General features: G+C 35.9%; 1 protein-coding gene across 5 annotated transcripts in view; it reads right to left on the bottom strand.

Annotated features, from left to right (window-relative positions):
* Window positions 1-5,705: 5,705 nt before the first annotated feature.
* Window positions 5,706-15,087, bottom strand: part of Adk2 (Adenosine kinase 2) — a 53,182-nt gene continuing 43,800 nt past the window's right edge. For all 5 annotated transcript variants that reach the window (XM_070136417.1, XM_070136415.1, XM_070136414.1 and 2 more), the window contains 7 exons: window positions 12,685-12,892; window positions 10,215-10,350; window positions 8,814-8,959; window positions 8,092-8,262; window positions 7,032-7,182; window positions 6,678-6,764; window positions 5,706-5,848 (listed from right to left, as the gene is read on the bottom strand). In XM_070136417.1, the coding sequence (XP_069992518.1) occupies window positions 5,721-5,848; window positions 6,678-6,764; window positions 7,032-7,182; window positions 8,092-8,262; window positions 8,814-8,959; window positions 10,215-10,350; window positions 12,685-12,892 (1,027 nt within the window). In that variant the 3' untranslated portion in view covers window positions 5,706-5,720. The remainder of the gene's footprint in view (window positions 5,849-6,677; window positions 6,765-7,031; window positions 7,183-8,091; window positions 8,263-8,813; window positions 8,960-10,214; window positions 10,351-12,684; window positions 12,893-15,087) is intronic.

The raw sequence follows: 15,087 nt of genomic DNA on the forward strand, positions 1-15,087 counted from the left end.
CTAATTGGTTTTATGTTCCTTTGACAAACAGCTTAGTGGTATGAGATTTTTTGAGTGTTGCCAAGGTTGGTTAAGTATTATTTGATATTCAAAAATGGCATTATTTTTATGTTAGTCTGTATTTCCCTAGCAGTTCTCAGATTCAAACTCGTCCTCTTCCCTCTACCCTGAACCATCCTTCCTCTGCTCTCCCTGTCCCAGTCAAATTTGTTTTCCATTCTAAATCCAGATACTCCAATCTCTACAACATCTCTGATACCTATTCTTCCTCCCCTTCACTTTATATGTTGCACCAGACAACCTAGACATTCTACTCCATCTTCACCTGCCACACCCTCCTTTTCCTCTGCTCCTCGAAAATCTATCTCTTCTACTCACAAGAGATCCTGTACTTCTCAGACCTACCCAAATCCTCTCCATAAACTCTTGAAGACCCAAAAATTCCCATGAAAACGTTCCACTCCCTCATCCACCTTCTAATCCCTCTATTCCTAGTCCCTCTACATTCAAAGTATTTGCTGATATCCATCCACCATTCCTGCAGTTCCCCCTACCCCTCTTCCTCCTCCTCATTCCCAACAAACCCCATCCTCTCCTCCATGTACACCATTCCCTTTTCATTCTCCATTATCCTCTGGATTCCTTCCCTCCTGACGTTCTCTCTGATATTTTACCTCCTTTCCCAGTCCCCTTATCTCATCGCCCAGACTCTTCTGCTACTTCTCCAACAGCCAGCTCTACCCGTATTACCTGTTGGTTATTTCATAACAGCTCTTTTGACGTTTTTTCCTGAAAGCAATGTTGTTATTGTTTCCCCAACAGATATACCCCATTCCATCCAATTGCCATATACCATTAACCCTTTCCTTTATTAATCTCCGCTTTACTGCATTTGCACCCCCTCTTTACCCTTTTTCCTATAGCACTATAACCTTTGACATTTAACACTCTTTATACTAACTGTTAACTGATTTAGCCTTTGCACCACAATACTTTACCATAGTGCTATATGACCATAGATACCTTGCACTTTTATGTTTCAACCATTAACCACCATTGGACACCTTAAACAAAGAGCTGGCTTTTTGTTTAAGGTGTTGGAAGTGTCTCACAATATGGGTGTGAGACTGAGGCAGGCTCATATCCAGACACACTTCTGACACCTTTTCCAGCGGAGGTCTGTCAACACCAAGGCTCTGATTGGCTGCGATGCTAGGCACCTTGACAGTGATTGGCTGACGGGTGTGAGATGCCAATTTGGCTGTCTGAAGTTTCTCTGAATATGTGACTCGCTTATATTTAGACACTTCTGACACCTTATACAAAGAGCTGGACCAGCAGCTGTGACATAAAACAGCCCGTTGGTGATTGGCTTATGGGAGCTAGATATTGGTCTGGCGCTCTGCTGAAGGTTTCTGAAATGTCTCTGAATATGAGTGTAAGACTGAGACTGAGACGTACAAATCCAGGTCTTTCATTTGTCATCGTGGTGGTCAGTGAAGGTATTAATGTTCTATCCTTGGAGGGTGAGTGAGAGGGACCATCTCTCTGTCCTGTTTTTTTCTTGAGTCTTACAAATACTTTATTTGTATGTATAACTGCCATTCATGCTTTCCCTTTTAATGCATTTCTTTAATATATTGACAGGCATGTTTTTTTCCATGAGAACAGAAAGATGCCGAACATATTCTCTACACTGAGGACTCAGAAGTCAAGGACAGATTTTCATTATGTCAGTTACAAAGGTTAGTGGTATTTAAAACTTTAGTTTCTGATTATTAGATAGTTGTAGTTTACCATTTCTTCTTAGATAAGTAAGATACACAGTTATTTCTATATATAATCTCATGTAACAGGAATACAGTTTTACAAAACATCAGTGTTTATTAGTGGGCTATTGTTGACGATGGTTGCACACTCCCAATCAATATTCTTTTTTTGTGCTATTTCCTTTTAAAAACAGCTAAAGGAAATGTGTCTGCTCCAATTATACAAGGATTTGGAATTGAGGAAATCTCTCCATCATTTGAGAATTTTATCATTAATGTTGTTATTGTTGTTATTACTACCATATCAATATTGTTAGTTTTAATTCAATGTCAACGGGAAAATGCGTTCCCTTTGGCAATGCTTGGTTAAATATTTCTGCAAATAGAAGGCTCTGCCAATGCTTAACCACAAAGGAGTCAATTAGTAGATCTTGTGACCTCATTTTTCCTTGAAAAAGTGGGGAAATTTTTTTTTTTTTTACTGATGCTGTCAATATTGACACTTATTTTTGTTATACACTTTATAATTACTATATTGTTACTGACATTACTAACAGCAGTACTAAATATTAAAAAATATTATTGGAAATCAAGGAAAAAGGTAAACAGGTGAGAGAGGTAGTTCTCGTAACCAGCTCATTGGTGACTTAGCACTTGTGGAGCCATCTATATGTAAAAACAATTACTAAATTCAACACACACAATGGGCAAAGGCACATACATACATGCCATGCCCCGCGGCTTGAGGTTAATCAATATCATCATCATTGTTGAAAATATAATAATCATATAATAACTAGACTTTGCCTAAAATACAAGAAAAGCATTTGGTGGAACCACTTTGTCTTGTTTGAATATTGGTCGACTCGATCTGAAAACAAAAATATGTATGAAATGTCACGGCAGATCAACCTGTTGTAGTCATTAACTCCTCTTTTTCTGCATATCATTTTCAACTTGTGAGTTTTATCACATTTAGAAAGACCTCTGGTGAGGATTTACTATTGGACTTAATTTTGCTAATTTAATCATAAAATAAAATATGGTTAAACTGTATGTTGTATTTTTATGAAAGCATAATTTTGGAGAGCTAGAAAATGAATGTAGGTGTTTTGTCTTGTTTTCTTTAGTATTTGTGAGTGAGTGGGGTAGGAGGGAGTGAAAGAATGGGTGAATATCAAATAAATAAAATTAACTTATATTTAATTAATATGCAAAAATAACAAATTTGTTTATTCTATTCCTAACAATCTTCACTGTATCATCATGTAAACAATGTATACAAAAATATTGTCAGACAAATTTTGTTATGTAATATTTTGAAAAGAAAGATTTAATTTGATTTGATTTTTTAAAAGTGTTTCATGAGATGATTTCAAGATTTCATGTTTTATAAGAGGAGACCACCTCAAAAAAAAAACTTTTGGTCCCTTTTTCAAAGTCAAATAAATATGGGTTAGTTGGTTCCTGTTTCATTTCTTTGTGGTATGTATCTGCCATTATCGATCTTTCAAAAAATATTTTATCATTATCTAATTAAATGCTTTTCCCTACAGACACCAATAGAAAAAATCCCTAAGGTAAAGTAAAATGGTCCCATAAAATTCTGGAGGGACATCTTGAGCTTGAATAAATTTACTAAGGGAATGTTGAGAGGTTTTGTTAAATTACCATTTTGTGACACCCCCTAAAGAAAGAAAGAAAAAAATCTGGTTTGTATAATTACACTTTAAATAATTTGAAAATGAGCTATGTACTATGCAGACTTCTGAAAAAAAGGTTTAAAATTGTCAGTATGCTTTTATCATTTTCTGTTGATTTTCTCTGTGATTTACATTTAGGCTAAAAAAAAAGTGAAATAGTGAGATCTTTTGCCATATTATCTGTAGAGTTAACAAATAAGCGGTAAGAAAAAGAAATGTCAATGAAATATCTTCTATTGTCATGTGCATTTTTTAAAAATTAATAAGAGAATTTTCCTTTCCTCTCATATTTTCAGCACAAATCAAAATATTTTTCATGATGTAACATATAAAAAAAGAGAATTGATAATTTAACATTGATTGATGTTCTTAAACCCTATGGTAGTGTGAAAATTTCTTATGTAATACTATATAAATCAACTGGAATACATGTTGTAGCCTTAATAGATATAACATACATGTGTACCTATGTGTTGTAATATGTGGAACAATTTAATACATTAGTAAAACATACAAATATATATAAAATATTGAACTTCATATTCAGCTTGTAATTTCAAAATTACTACATAATTATCCTATAGATGTTAGCATGAAACTTTTTATCAGTCATTTTGTATATGGAAACACTTAATTCATGGTCAGCCAGCTATAAGTTGTGCAGCCTTAACAGTTGTTCTCATTTGGTTGTAGGTGCAGCTGGTCAGGAACTATAGCCACTCAAATGTGGGGTTATAGCCTTGTATTCATCTCAAATAATAGAAAATCATGTATGCCACAGCTAAAGTACACAGAGGGAGGTAAATAGATGCTTTCTGTGCATCTGATTTTTCATTTGAGTGGTTGACTGCAGGCAATCCCTTGCTCGTGGCTCAGTTTTGCAGGTGGAGATTCTGTCACCAATGGGTTATTTTGATATTTGACAATAAGTAAGGGTTTATATCATTTGATTATTATCAGGCTTTTGTTTGGGGATTCCACATGTCCATTAAATATTCAACAAAACTGAAGGAAATTAATTACTGGTTGAGTGATTAGTTTAAACCCATGCCGCTGGATGGCATGTACGTAGATGCCATGGCTGCTGTGGACCAAGTAGCAGGTGGCATCACATCACAACGATTCCACCGCTGTAAGCTCATCAGATGGAGCTTGTATTTCTGAGAGTGGCAGCCTCATTTGTGTGGTAAGACTTTTTGGCAAAAGCACCCAGAGGGAAGGTAAACATTCACTTTTTTGTTTTTCTTTAAAATGATATCAAAATATAAGCTTTTAGGTGCCTAATGTTGCCCGCACATTACTGTGTGAGCTGGAAAACTATCTATGTACGGCAACAACTCCACGATAATACCACTAGCCTAATTTTTTACCCCGCATTAATGGGTTAAGTTAATTCTCACTCCAAGTATATAGTTTACCTTGTAATTTACATACACTAGCATCTTGTGTATATGAATGTTCTGGTTTATTATTTCACATTTAAGGTACAATATTGAATTGTTATACCAAATACTTTTATGTCTAAATATATATATATATTTTTTTGCAGAGTTTTATGTAAACAAGTAAATTTTATTCAAGCATATGAAAGCATATACTTGACATATAGTCTGTTCTATGGACAATGTGAAAAAGAGGCCGTAGTCAATCCAAAAATTGGTATACTTTATAATAATAAATTTTGATGCCACATACGGATCTGAGCCAACAGTCCTCTCAAAAGTTAATTTCCTGAAACCTGCAATTTCTGTGCTAAAGTTCATAGAATGGACTATAAGTACAAGTGATTTTCACATATATTTGATTATTATGACTGAGTATTAATGTCATAATAATATACACAATGACAAGGTGGTTATATTTTTTTAAATTGTAGAAATGTATTCCACTGAAATAGTTGACAGCCAGAATGCATGCAATTTGTATCCATAATTTAGCATACTTATTTATTTGGCACATTATGTATGAAAGGAAAAAAGGAAAGAACTAAACTTTCATCGTCTGAAGTTTATAAAAAGACCTTTGTTTAACAAATAACAAGTACGATCTTTCATTTATAAAAGACTTTCAAAACTTTGCCTTGAAAGGAACAATAAAAACACAAGTAGCATTTACAAATAACATAAATGCCCTCATTTTAAGAAAGTATTTTCTATATTTATCTATCAGAGTCCTAAGGGTTTATTGGCCTCTAGATATTTACCAAAAAAAAAAGATAGAAAAAAATCTAAGCCAAAGAACAGACATTTTATTCAGTATAGTGGAGATCTGCTGGAAAACTGCATCCGGATCTCTGAATGATCTCGGTGGCTGCCCATATGCCGCACTTTATGCAAGACTCTACAGGCTTCCCCTGGACCAGCTGGGATATGAAGCCTGCAAGGAAAGGAAAGAGAATGTGAAATAAATGTGAAACTTGATAAATATAAATAAAAAAAGAAAAGAAAAGAAAAGAAAAAAAGGAAAAAGGGTTGTAAATGGAAAATAAACTGGAACAATGTTAATTAAGCTCGATTTAAAGACATCCATGTCATGAAAATGGTTATCTTAACTGGGTTATTACTTCTGGTAAGCCAGAATAACCTTATCTTTTCCCAAATTTATAAGTTAACTAAATAAATGGCTTCAGAGCATACCCCCCCCCCCCCCCCAAAAAAAAAAAAACCCTCCTGTCTCTCACTCTTCTCTTCTTTCTTTACATCAGGTCATGTTCAATTCTTGTGTCACGGCCTTCTTGAGATTTTCACAACTTTCTCTCCAAATCCCTTTCCGTCTGATGCCAAGTTTTACCATGTTGAATTGTCACGGTTTCTATTTCCTTCTCAATTTCTCTACTTATATTCTCTTGTTAGCTTTCTTTTTTTTCCATATTAAGTGTGACTAGTCATTCCAACATAGGGTGAAGGCAAATAACAGCAGGCAAAAATAGATGATAAACAGTAAGTCCTGCTTGTCCAGTGTGGTGTTACATTTTTCACTAATAAATACTAGTACTTCTTGCCTTCCACAGCTCTTAACCCACTAGCAACAGTACAATAATAAGCCAAAAATAATATTTTCCTAGTGGCTTCAAACTCAGCACAATCAATTTTGACCCTAAGTGCCCCTATTGCACAACCTGAACATTTTACTATCAATCAATTTTCAAAAAGTTAAAGAAAAAATAAGTAAATTTATTCAACCTCAGTCACTCTGGAAAGCTTACCTCCGACAAAAGCATCACCAGCACCATTTGTGTCGATGAGCTTCTCAGTGGGGAGTCTGACTACAGGGAATTGTGTGATCTTGCCACCTGAAAAATTAGGTATACCTTAGCATCAATTCTGTTCACTCTTACCTTTAGAAAAATTCAATTTTGTACACTCTGAACTTCAGGAAAATGTCAAAGAGTAATGTGATTTTATCTTTATTCCTCTGGTATATGTGTACCCTAAATTATGTTCAGAATTTTGGTCACATGAAACAAATTTAAAATTAAACCTTAGGTTTATTATATTAATACTAAAGAGGGAAAAAGAATAAGAAAAAATAGAAGCAAAACAATGAAAATTCAACTAACCTCTTGCTACGATAATGTCCTCTGCTCCTTGAGTGAACACAACAATACGTTCTCTCTTGGAGTTCTTCTTGGGCAAGGCAGCTGTCTTAAGGGCTATGTCTTTTACATCTGTTGTACCAAATTCGTGGATCTCTGCAAACTTGGCAGCTTCCTGTAAATTATGAAAAATAACAATGAGTTACACATATGGCAAAGAATTTCTGAAGAGAACTTTTCTAAATGTCTTACAAACATTATTCAACTGTACAGAGGAAGGGGAAATTACACAATTAATCTCAAAATATGATTGTGATTTAACTATCCACATAAGACTGGTTTGTGAATAAAATTTTACTCTAATGGGCGAACATTTTCTCTTATATTCTTTTAACTTAGCAAGTCTCTCCTCCCTTTGGGTTTGTTGTCAACATTGAATATGAAGAATCCTGCAATATACATATTAGCCCTGAACAGACAAAAATATTTTAACACTGATATTTCGTATTACAATCTCTCATGATATAAAATGAAGTTATAAGATGAAAGGTTTACCTCCAAATTGTCCAAAAACCCTATGCTACTGAGAAAATGGTGTTCACTGTTGTATTGTTTTGTGAAATGTGTCTACACACTGATGACCTCAAGTGCTTTGCCACAAATGAATCCACTAATAGACCTTGTGACATAATTTTACTTTTCCTTAAGGTTTTGGACTGAATATATATTTTTTCCTAGTAATATCAATATCAATACTTATCTTTATAGACATTACATTATTATAATGCTATTGACATTACTAATAGCAATATGCTATATAAGAAAATCTTTCTGAAAATCAAGGAAAAGGGTAAACAGGAGAGACAGGTAAAACTCGTCACTGGATCATTTATGATTTAGTACTTTTAGGGCCATCTAAGTGTAATGACAATCAATAAACTAAACTCACAGTGGGCATGGCACATATATACACGCCACCCGCAGCACAGGGTTAAGAATCCACCACTCCAAAGAAATCCCACAGCAGCAGAACATATATACACAAAAAGAATCTAAAAGAAGGAACACTACCACCACAACTCACTGTCTCATTTCCAAAGAGGATGTCAATGTATGGGAAGGCCTTCATCATGGGGTCCTTGAAGAACTCGCACAGGAATGGGGCTGACAGGTTCATACAAAACACCTTGTTGTTCTCACAGGCGTGTTCGCCCACCATCAGGATTGACTCGGGTGACACAGTGAGGAAGAATCCCTTGGGGTGAGAAGGGACATTATGAGAGAAAAGAACAAGCTAGTTAAAGACTTTTAGATTGATGGCTGATATAATGAATGTCCAATCCATTACAGCACAGGTTTAAGCTCCTCTGCACACAGGATAGGAAAGTTGTTTTTGGTTCATACATAATCCAGAGAATGACAATTTCCATATTTTGTACTATATTCAGCTTTCATACATAGTTTGGGCAAATTATTCTTAATGATTGACAAAGTAAGATGTCTCAAGTAAAAATTAAACAGATCAATGAAGAAATTGTACATGCTACTTTCACCTAAGTGATTAAGCAGAATGAATGACTGAAGCAAATAAAAATTTTGTTATTGCTGTTTTTTATAATTCTATCATGGAAGAAATACTATCCAGAATCAATAACTGATAAATTATAGGAGCTCTTTAGCCTACACCTTTGTAAAAAGAACCAAAAGTTACAAAGAAAAAATACAAATATATATAAATACAGTACTTAATAAAACTAATAATTAAACATCAAGTAAAAACCTAACTAGAAAGCCCCTAGAACTCACTGAGATATAGTAGAAGTTGGCCTTCTCCATAAGGGCTTTGTTCTCGGCAATTTCCAGGTGGGACTTGGTGAAGTGATTGGCGGCAGCAAGATTGGCTACAAGTGACCTGCATGTTCCACTCTTTGTCACAATTACAGCACATGTACCTGCAGGGGAGAGGAAAGGACTGGGCTCAGGAGAGGTGCATGCTGGCAGACTGGACCTTGAAGCAACTGAGGTCTTGAGAGGGCGTGTGGGCAGGCCATGACGGTGTATGAGACTTGGTGTTGTGTTAGCATGAGGGAGGGAGAGTGAGGCAGAGTAAGGTGAATAAAGGTATACCTTGTGATATCCTGAATATGGGGGAGAAGTTTGCCAACAGAAAAAACAACAGAGGAGTGCAGACATCCACTTTGTTATATTTTTGGGATGTTTATAATAAACATAAGTGCTGACAAAGTGGGTAAAGTTCTTCCCTTATTTGTTGAATGGGAAAAGAAATCTGGTGATAGAAAGAGCATGGGGTTGTCCCTTAGCAACCCCCTCATAAATAGAGAATAAGAGAGAGGTGGATGACTGGAGACAGGAAAGGAGATGGCAGGGAAAGAATAACACTACAGATAAACAATAAGAGAAGGAAAAGAGACAAGTAAAGAAAAAAACAAAACCAAAAAAACTAATAGATGGAATAAGGAGAAGAAAATAGTAGATACAAAAAAAGGAGAGGAGAAAGAGACAGTACAGAGAATATAGAGGGCAAGTGAGAAAGAAAAAGAAAGACAAGGAAAGAGAGAAGGGGAGGAAGAGGTATAGGGGAGTGTTTTTGGGGGGTTGGAAGGGGCCTCAAAACTAGTGTTATCACTTAATTCATCATAATGCAGAAAAATGAAGCAGGAAGTTTATTAATTATTTTTTTAAAATTTTCTTTTTACTTTGAAGGGAAGAAAAAGCCATTAATTTTTGCTGTTAAAGAAAAGTTTTATCTAAGACTAATAAATGTACATATAAAAATATAGACAAAAGTGAAATGCACTTGCCAATATGCACAGAAAAAGGATGTGAAAAATAAGGAAAGCAAAAAACAATATAAAGAAGACAATTAAAAAATGTATGTATGTGCAGAAAGCAATCGTAGGCTTAAGCACTGATACTACTCACTAAAGAGAAGAATGAAAGAAGAAAAGGAAGAAGAGAAAAAGAATTAATAAACCTGCAAAATTTACATACAGAGGTAAATTACCTGCCAAAGCAACAGGTAATTTACATAATTACAAGTGAAAAAAAAACTAGTAATAATAATAATAATAATAATAATAATAAAAACAATAATGAAATAGAATAAACAAGTAAAAAATACCAACACTATCTAAAAGAGAAATATACTTAAACTTGTATTCCAGCCACATCCGGCTAACCCCGTACCTGTGGAATGGTCGTCCTGCTTCTGATAACGCACAACAACGCCCGCTTCCTCGGCCTTTTTCGCTAACGTCTTGCCAAACTCGTCCTTGCCGATGGATCCCATGAAGGTGGCGCACTTAGGTTCTCTGAGGATCCACTGTTGGAGAAGAGAGCAAGACTGGTGAGGGTCGGCAGGAAAAGATGTTGAAAAGGAATACATCACATTAGAGAAGTTCGAGAGACAGAGACTTTGGAAATGAAGCTATCGAATGGTATGAATATTTGGTATTCTGGAGAAGAAAGCAAGACAGAGTATACTTGTAAAATTTGGGGGAGGGAGGGAGGGAGCGAGAGAGAGAGAGAAGGAGAGAGAGAGAGAGAGAGAAGGAGAGAGAGAGAGAGAGAGAGAGAGAGAGAGAGAGAGAGAGAGAGAGAGAGAGAGAGAGAGAGAGAGAGAGAGAGAGAGAGAGAGAGAGAGAGAGAGAGAGAGAGAGAGAGAGAGAGAGAGAGAAAGAAAGAGAGAGAGAGAGAGAGAGAGAGAGAAAGAGACAAAAAAGAGAGAGAGAGAAAGAAAGAGAGAGAGAATGAAAGAGAGAGAGAGAGAGAGAGAGAGAGAGAGAGAGAGAGAGAGAGAGAGAGAGAGAGAGAGAGAGAGAGAGAGAGAGAGAGAATGAAAGAGAGAGAGAGAGAGAGAGAGAGAGAAAGAAAGAAAGAGAGAGAGAGAGAGATAGAGAGACAGACAGACAGAGAGAGAAAGAGAAAAGGAAAGAGAAGGAGAGAGAGAGAAAGAAAGAGAAGGAGAGAGAAGAAAGAAAGAGAAGGAGAGAGAAGAAAGAAAGAGAAGGAGAGAGAAGAAAGAAAGAGAAGGAGAGAGAAGAAAGAAAGAGAAGGAGAGAGAAGAAAGAAAGAGAAGGAGAGAGGAGAAAGAAAGAGAAGGAGAGAGAGAAAAAGAAAGAGAAGGAGAGAGAGAAAATGAAAGAGAAGGAGAGAGAGAAAAAGAAAGAGAAGGAGAGAGAGAAAAAGAAAGAGAAGGAGAGAGAGAAAAAGAAAGAGAAGAAGAGAGAGAAAAAGAAAGAGAAGAAGAGAGAGAAAAAGAAAGAAGGAGAGAGAGAAAAAGAAGAAGGAGAAAGAGAAAAAGAAAGAGAAGGAGAGAGAGAAAAAGAAAGAAGGAGAGAGAGAGAGAGAAAGAGAAGGAAAGAGAGAAAGAAAGAGAAGGAGAGAGAGAAAAAAGATGAGAGAGAGAAAATTTAGAGGAGAGAGAAAAAGAAAGAGAAGGAGGAATGCAGAGAGAGAGAAAAAGAGAGAGAAGGAGGAATGCAGAGAGAGGGAAAAACAAAGAGCAGGAGGAATGCAGAGAGAGAGAAAAAGAAAGAGAAGGAGAGAGAAAGAGAAAGAGAAGGAGAGAGAAAGAGAAAGAGAAGGAGAGAGAAAGAGAAAGAGAAGGAGAGAGAAAGAGAAAGAAGGAGAGAGAAAGAGAAAGAGAAGGAGAGAGAAAGGGAAAGAGAAGGAGAGAGAGAAAAAGAAAGAGAAGGAGAGAGAGAAAAAGAAAGAGAAGGAGAGAGAGAGAGAGAAAGAGAAAGAGAGAGAACGAAAGAAAGAGAGAGAGAGAGAGAAAGAGAAGGAGAAAGAGAAAAAGAAAGAGAAGGAGAGAGAGAAAAAGAAAGAGAAGGAGAGAGAGAAAAAGAAAGAGAAGGAGAGAGAGAAAAAGAAAGAGAAGGAGAGAGAGAAAAAGAAAGAGAAGGAGAGAGAGAAAAAGAAAGAGAAGGAGAGAGAGAAAAAGAAAGAGAAGGAGAGAGAGAAAAAGAAAGAGAAGGAGAGAGAGAAAAAGAAAGAGAAGGAGAGAGAAAAAAAGAAAGAGAAGGAGAGAGAGAAAAAAAGAGAGAGAGAAGGAGAGAGTATGACAGGAGGAAGAAAACATAAAAAAAAAAAAAAAGAAAAAAAAAAATATCCAGTCACTAATGACGCGAAGTCCAAGCCCTCTACTTAGATGGCTCTCCTCTGACAGCCTAATCCTTTCATCTCGTTTATCAACAGACAGATATCACACTAAGTTCAAAGGCTTTGGCTAACTCTTAATCTGCGTCCACTCCCTCCCCCAGTGAAGTTCCAAAGTGTAGCTTGGAAATGATGATTCATACTGATGGAATTAATCTTTATGAGAGAAAATTTGTCATTGTGTAATATTAGGGAAGGGGGGGGGGGGGAGAGAGAGAGAGAGAGAGAGAGAGAGAGAGAGAGAGAGAGAGAGAGAGAGAGAGAGAGAGAGAGAGAGAGAGAGAGAGAGAGAGAGAGAGAGAGAGAGAGAGAGAGAGAGAGAGAGAGAGAGAGAGAGAGAAAGAAAGAGAAAGAGAAAGAGAGAGGAGAAGGAAGAGTTAGTGAAAAAAGTGGAAGGCTGAAAAAAAAATAAAGAAAAGGACGATACCATGAAATAAAACAAAACCAAAACCATACCACGATAGTTAAGAGTGCATACAGAATGTACCCCCCTTACCTGTGCTACTCTCATGGAGTTCTGTGTGGCTCCTCCGGCAATGTACTCCACACCTTCCATCTCTGCCATCTCTTTGTACATGGGAATGTGCTTGTCCTCAGCCAGGATCGCATTGTTGGCCTCCAAGTCGTATTTCTTTAGGAAGTCCTCGTTGCTGTTGACGCAGATGTCCAGCAGGGGGTTGCCCATGCCAAAAAGTATGCCTTCCCTGTAAGGTGAAATAAGAGAAAGAAGTATTTAATATAATGGAATGTAGCATGAAGATGAGACACATGATTTTTTCTTCTTTCAATGACTAATTATCTACTGAATACATATATATTATCTATCTATTTAGAGGTAAAATGGAAAAAAAAAAAAAAAAGTCACATACAGCAAGTGGAGGTATGAAGCAGGTAATGCAGGGAACTTAAAACCTATAATATTTCTAACTCCAGGCACTTTTATCCAGCCACATACAAATATTTGAACTCCAACCCAGAGTATCTTTTCTTTGTTACACTAGAACCTTACAAAAGCAACATCAAGAAAAGAAAAAAAAAGAAAAGAAAAGAAAAGAAGAGAAAATAAAATAAAATAAAATAAAATAAAATAAAATAAAAGAAAAGAAAAAGAGAAGAAAAAAGAAAAAAATTGCATTACTCAGAGAATGGTTACTCTGCATCCATTCATAGTCCCGTCCATCAATCCGTATTCATGCTAGTGTAAAGGCCACTTTTCCTTTCACGGGCCTTCCATATAATTATTCATTACCCTCATCATCATCATGAACACCACCGTCATTACAATCTCTTCTCGCCTCACTTCAAGTATTATCTTATCTGTCCTTGAAGTTTAATTACTATAATATCTTTAACATTGTTGGTTCTGACGTAATTCTCTTGGGAAAGTTTCAGGTATCTGCGTATTTAAGTGGGGGAAAAAATCTCTATTGAAGAGGTGCAAAACGAGAACGTGGCAGATGAGTAAAGAGGAGGTGAAGGAAATGAAAGAGAATTAAAAAAGGTGAAAAAGGAAAGAAAGAGAGAAGAGATGAAAGAAAAAGGAGATGTCTAAGAGAGAAGAGAAGAAAGAAGACAGGAAAGACAGACAAAACAAAGAACACAGAACCAAGATAACAATAAAGAAGAAAATCATAGCAAACCATTCAACAGGAAAATGAGTCATATATATATAAATATACATACACACACACCTTACGTAATACAAAAACAGGACTGAAATCAAAACATGTGAATCACTTAACCAAACAATGAAACCTGTTATCAGATCAATCGAAAAAAACAATAATATCTGCACTCTATTTAATCTCCACATACAGATAAAAAAAAAAGTTTCTCCATGGCACCACTGTTCAATACAAAAATACTTATTCAAATGTATAACATGCGGTGCCTGACGTCTCTTGATCACTAACAGAGATTTAACGAGCTGATCATAACAATTCATAATAATATGTACTAAATATAGGCTATCCCATATCACAGCAAACGAACTTGCTATCATGGTCTTATCTCTGAGTTGGCGCCAGAGTAACTCTGTAAACACTACTGGCAGATAAAGTATTTTTATGAAGAAAGAGGGAGAGAGAGAGAGAGAGAGAGATGGAGAGCCAACCATTACAACACTTTATGCAATAAGTAACATGGCAACCGAAACATGTAATATACTAGTACTATCAAGAAATTCAAGGTTTCGCTATTTTTGTCTTCCGCACTCTATCGACCTATCTGATTCACAATCTTCTGTGATCTATAACAAATACCATTAATTTTACACATGGAAATGGTAAAATCTAGCTTTCAGTAGTGTATTAATTTCTCAAAGCTTGGGAGGCACTTTTCCTAGAATGGACAAGAAATGCCTTGTTCCAATCTTAATTAATATTGTCACCAAATAGGACAGGAAGAACAGCTGACTATCTAAATACTTTCTCAGCTTTCAACACACTGCTCACTAATTGACGCAAAATGTACGAGATAAAAAGGAGTGATACTCTTCCTCTCTCCTCTGTGGACGTCATAAATACTGTTCTGTGAAAAGGACAGGAAGAACATGTGTACCCTTACAATTTTTTTTTTCTTTTTTAATGATAATACACAGGTACTGTCAATCATTATTGCACATATATTTTTTATAAGACGGAACCTATTATGGGAAGTTAAATAGGCACACACTGCAAACACTTGCAATATAAAATTTCTGGTAGCCTTTTATGAATATTCCCTTCTTGCAAAACTTTCCAAAATAAAGAATGATTAGGTTTTTGAAGAAAAATATTCTAGCAAGTAAAAATGCAGTCAATGTGATAACCATCTTCTTGGTAAGTTCTGATTAGATTATCCCAATGAATGATAATTGATTACTGGGTTATAGGGTAAAGGTGGCCTTATCATCCACTAA

The sequence above is a fragment of the Penaeus vannamei genome, chromosome 22, assembly GCF_042767895.1.
Source record: "Penaeus vannamei isolate JL-2024 chromosome 22, ASM4276789v1, whole genome shotgun sequence".
Classification (NCBI taxonomy): Eukaryota; Metazoa; Arthropoda; class Malacostraca; order Decapoda; family Penaeidae; genus Penaeus; species Penaeus vannamei.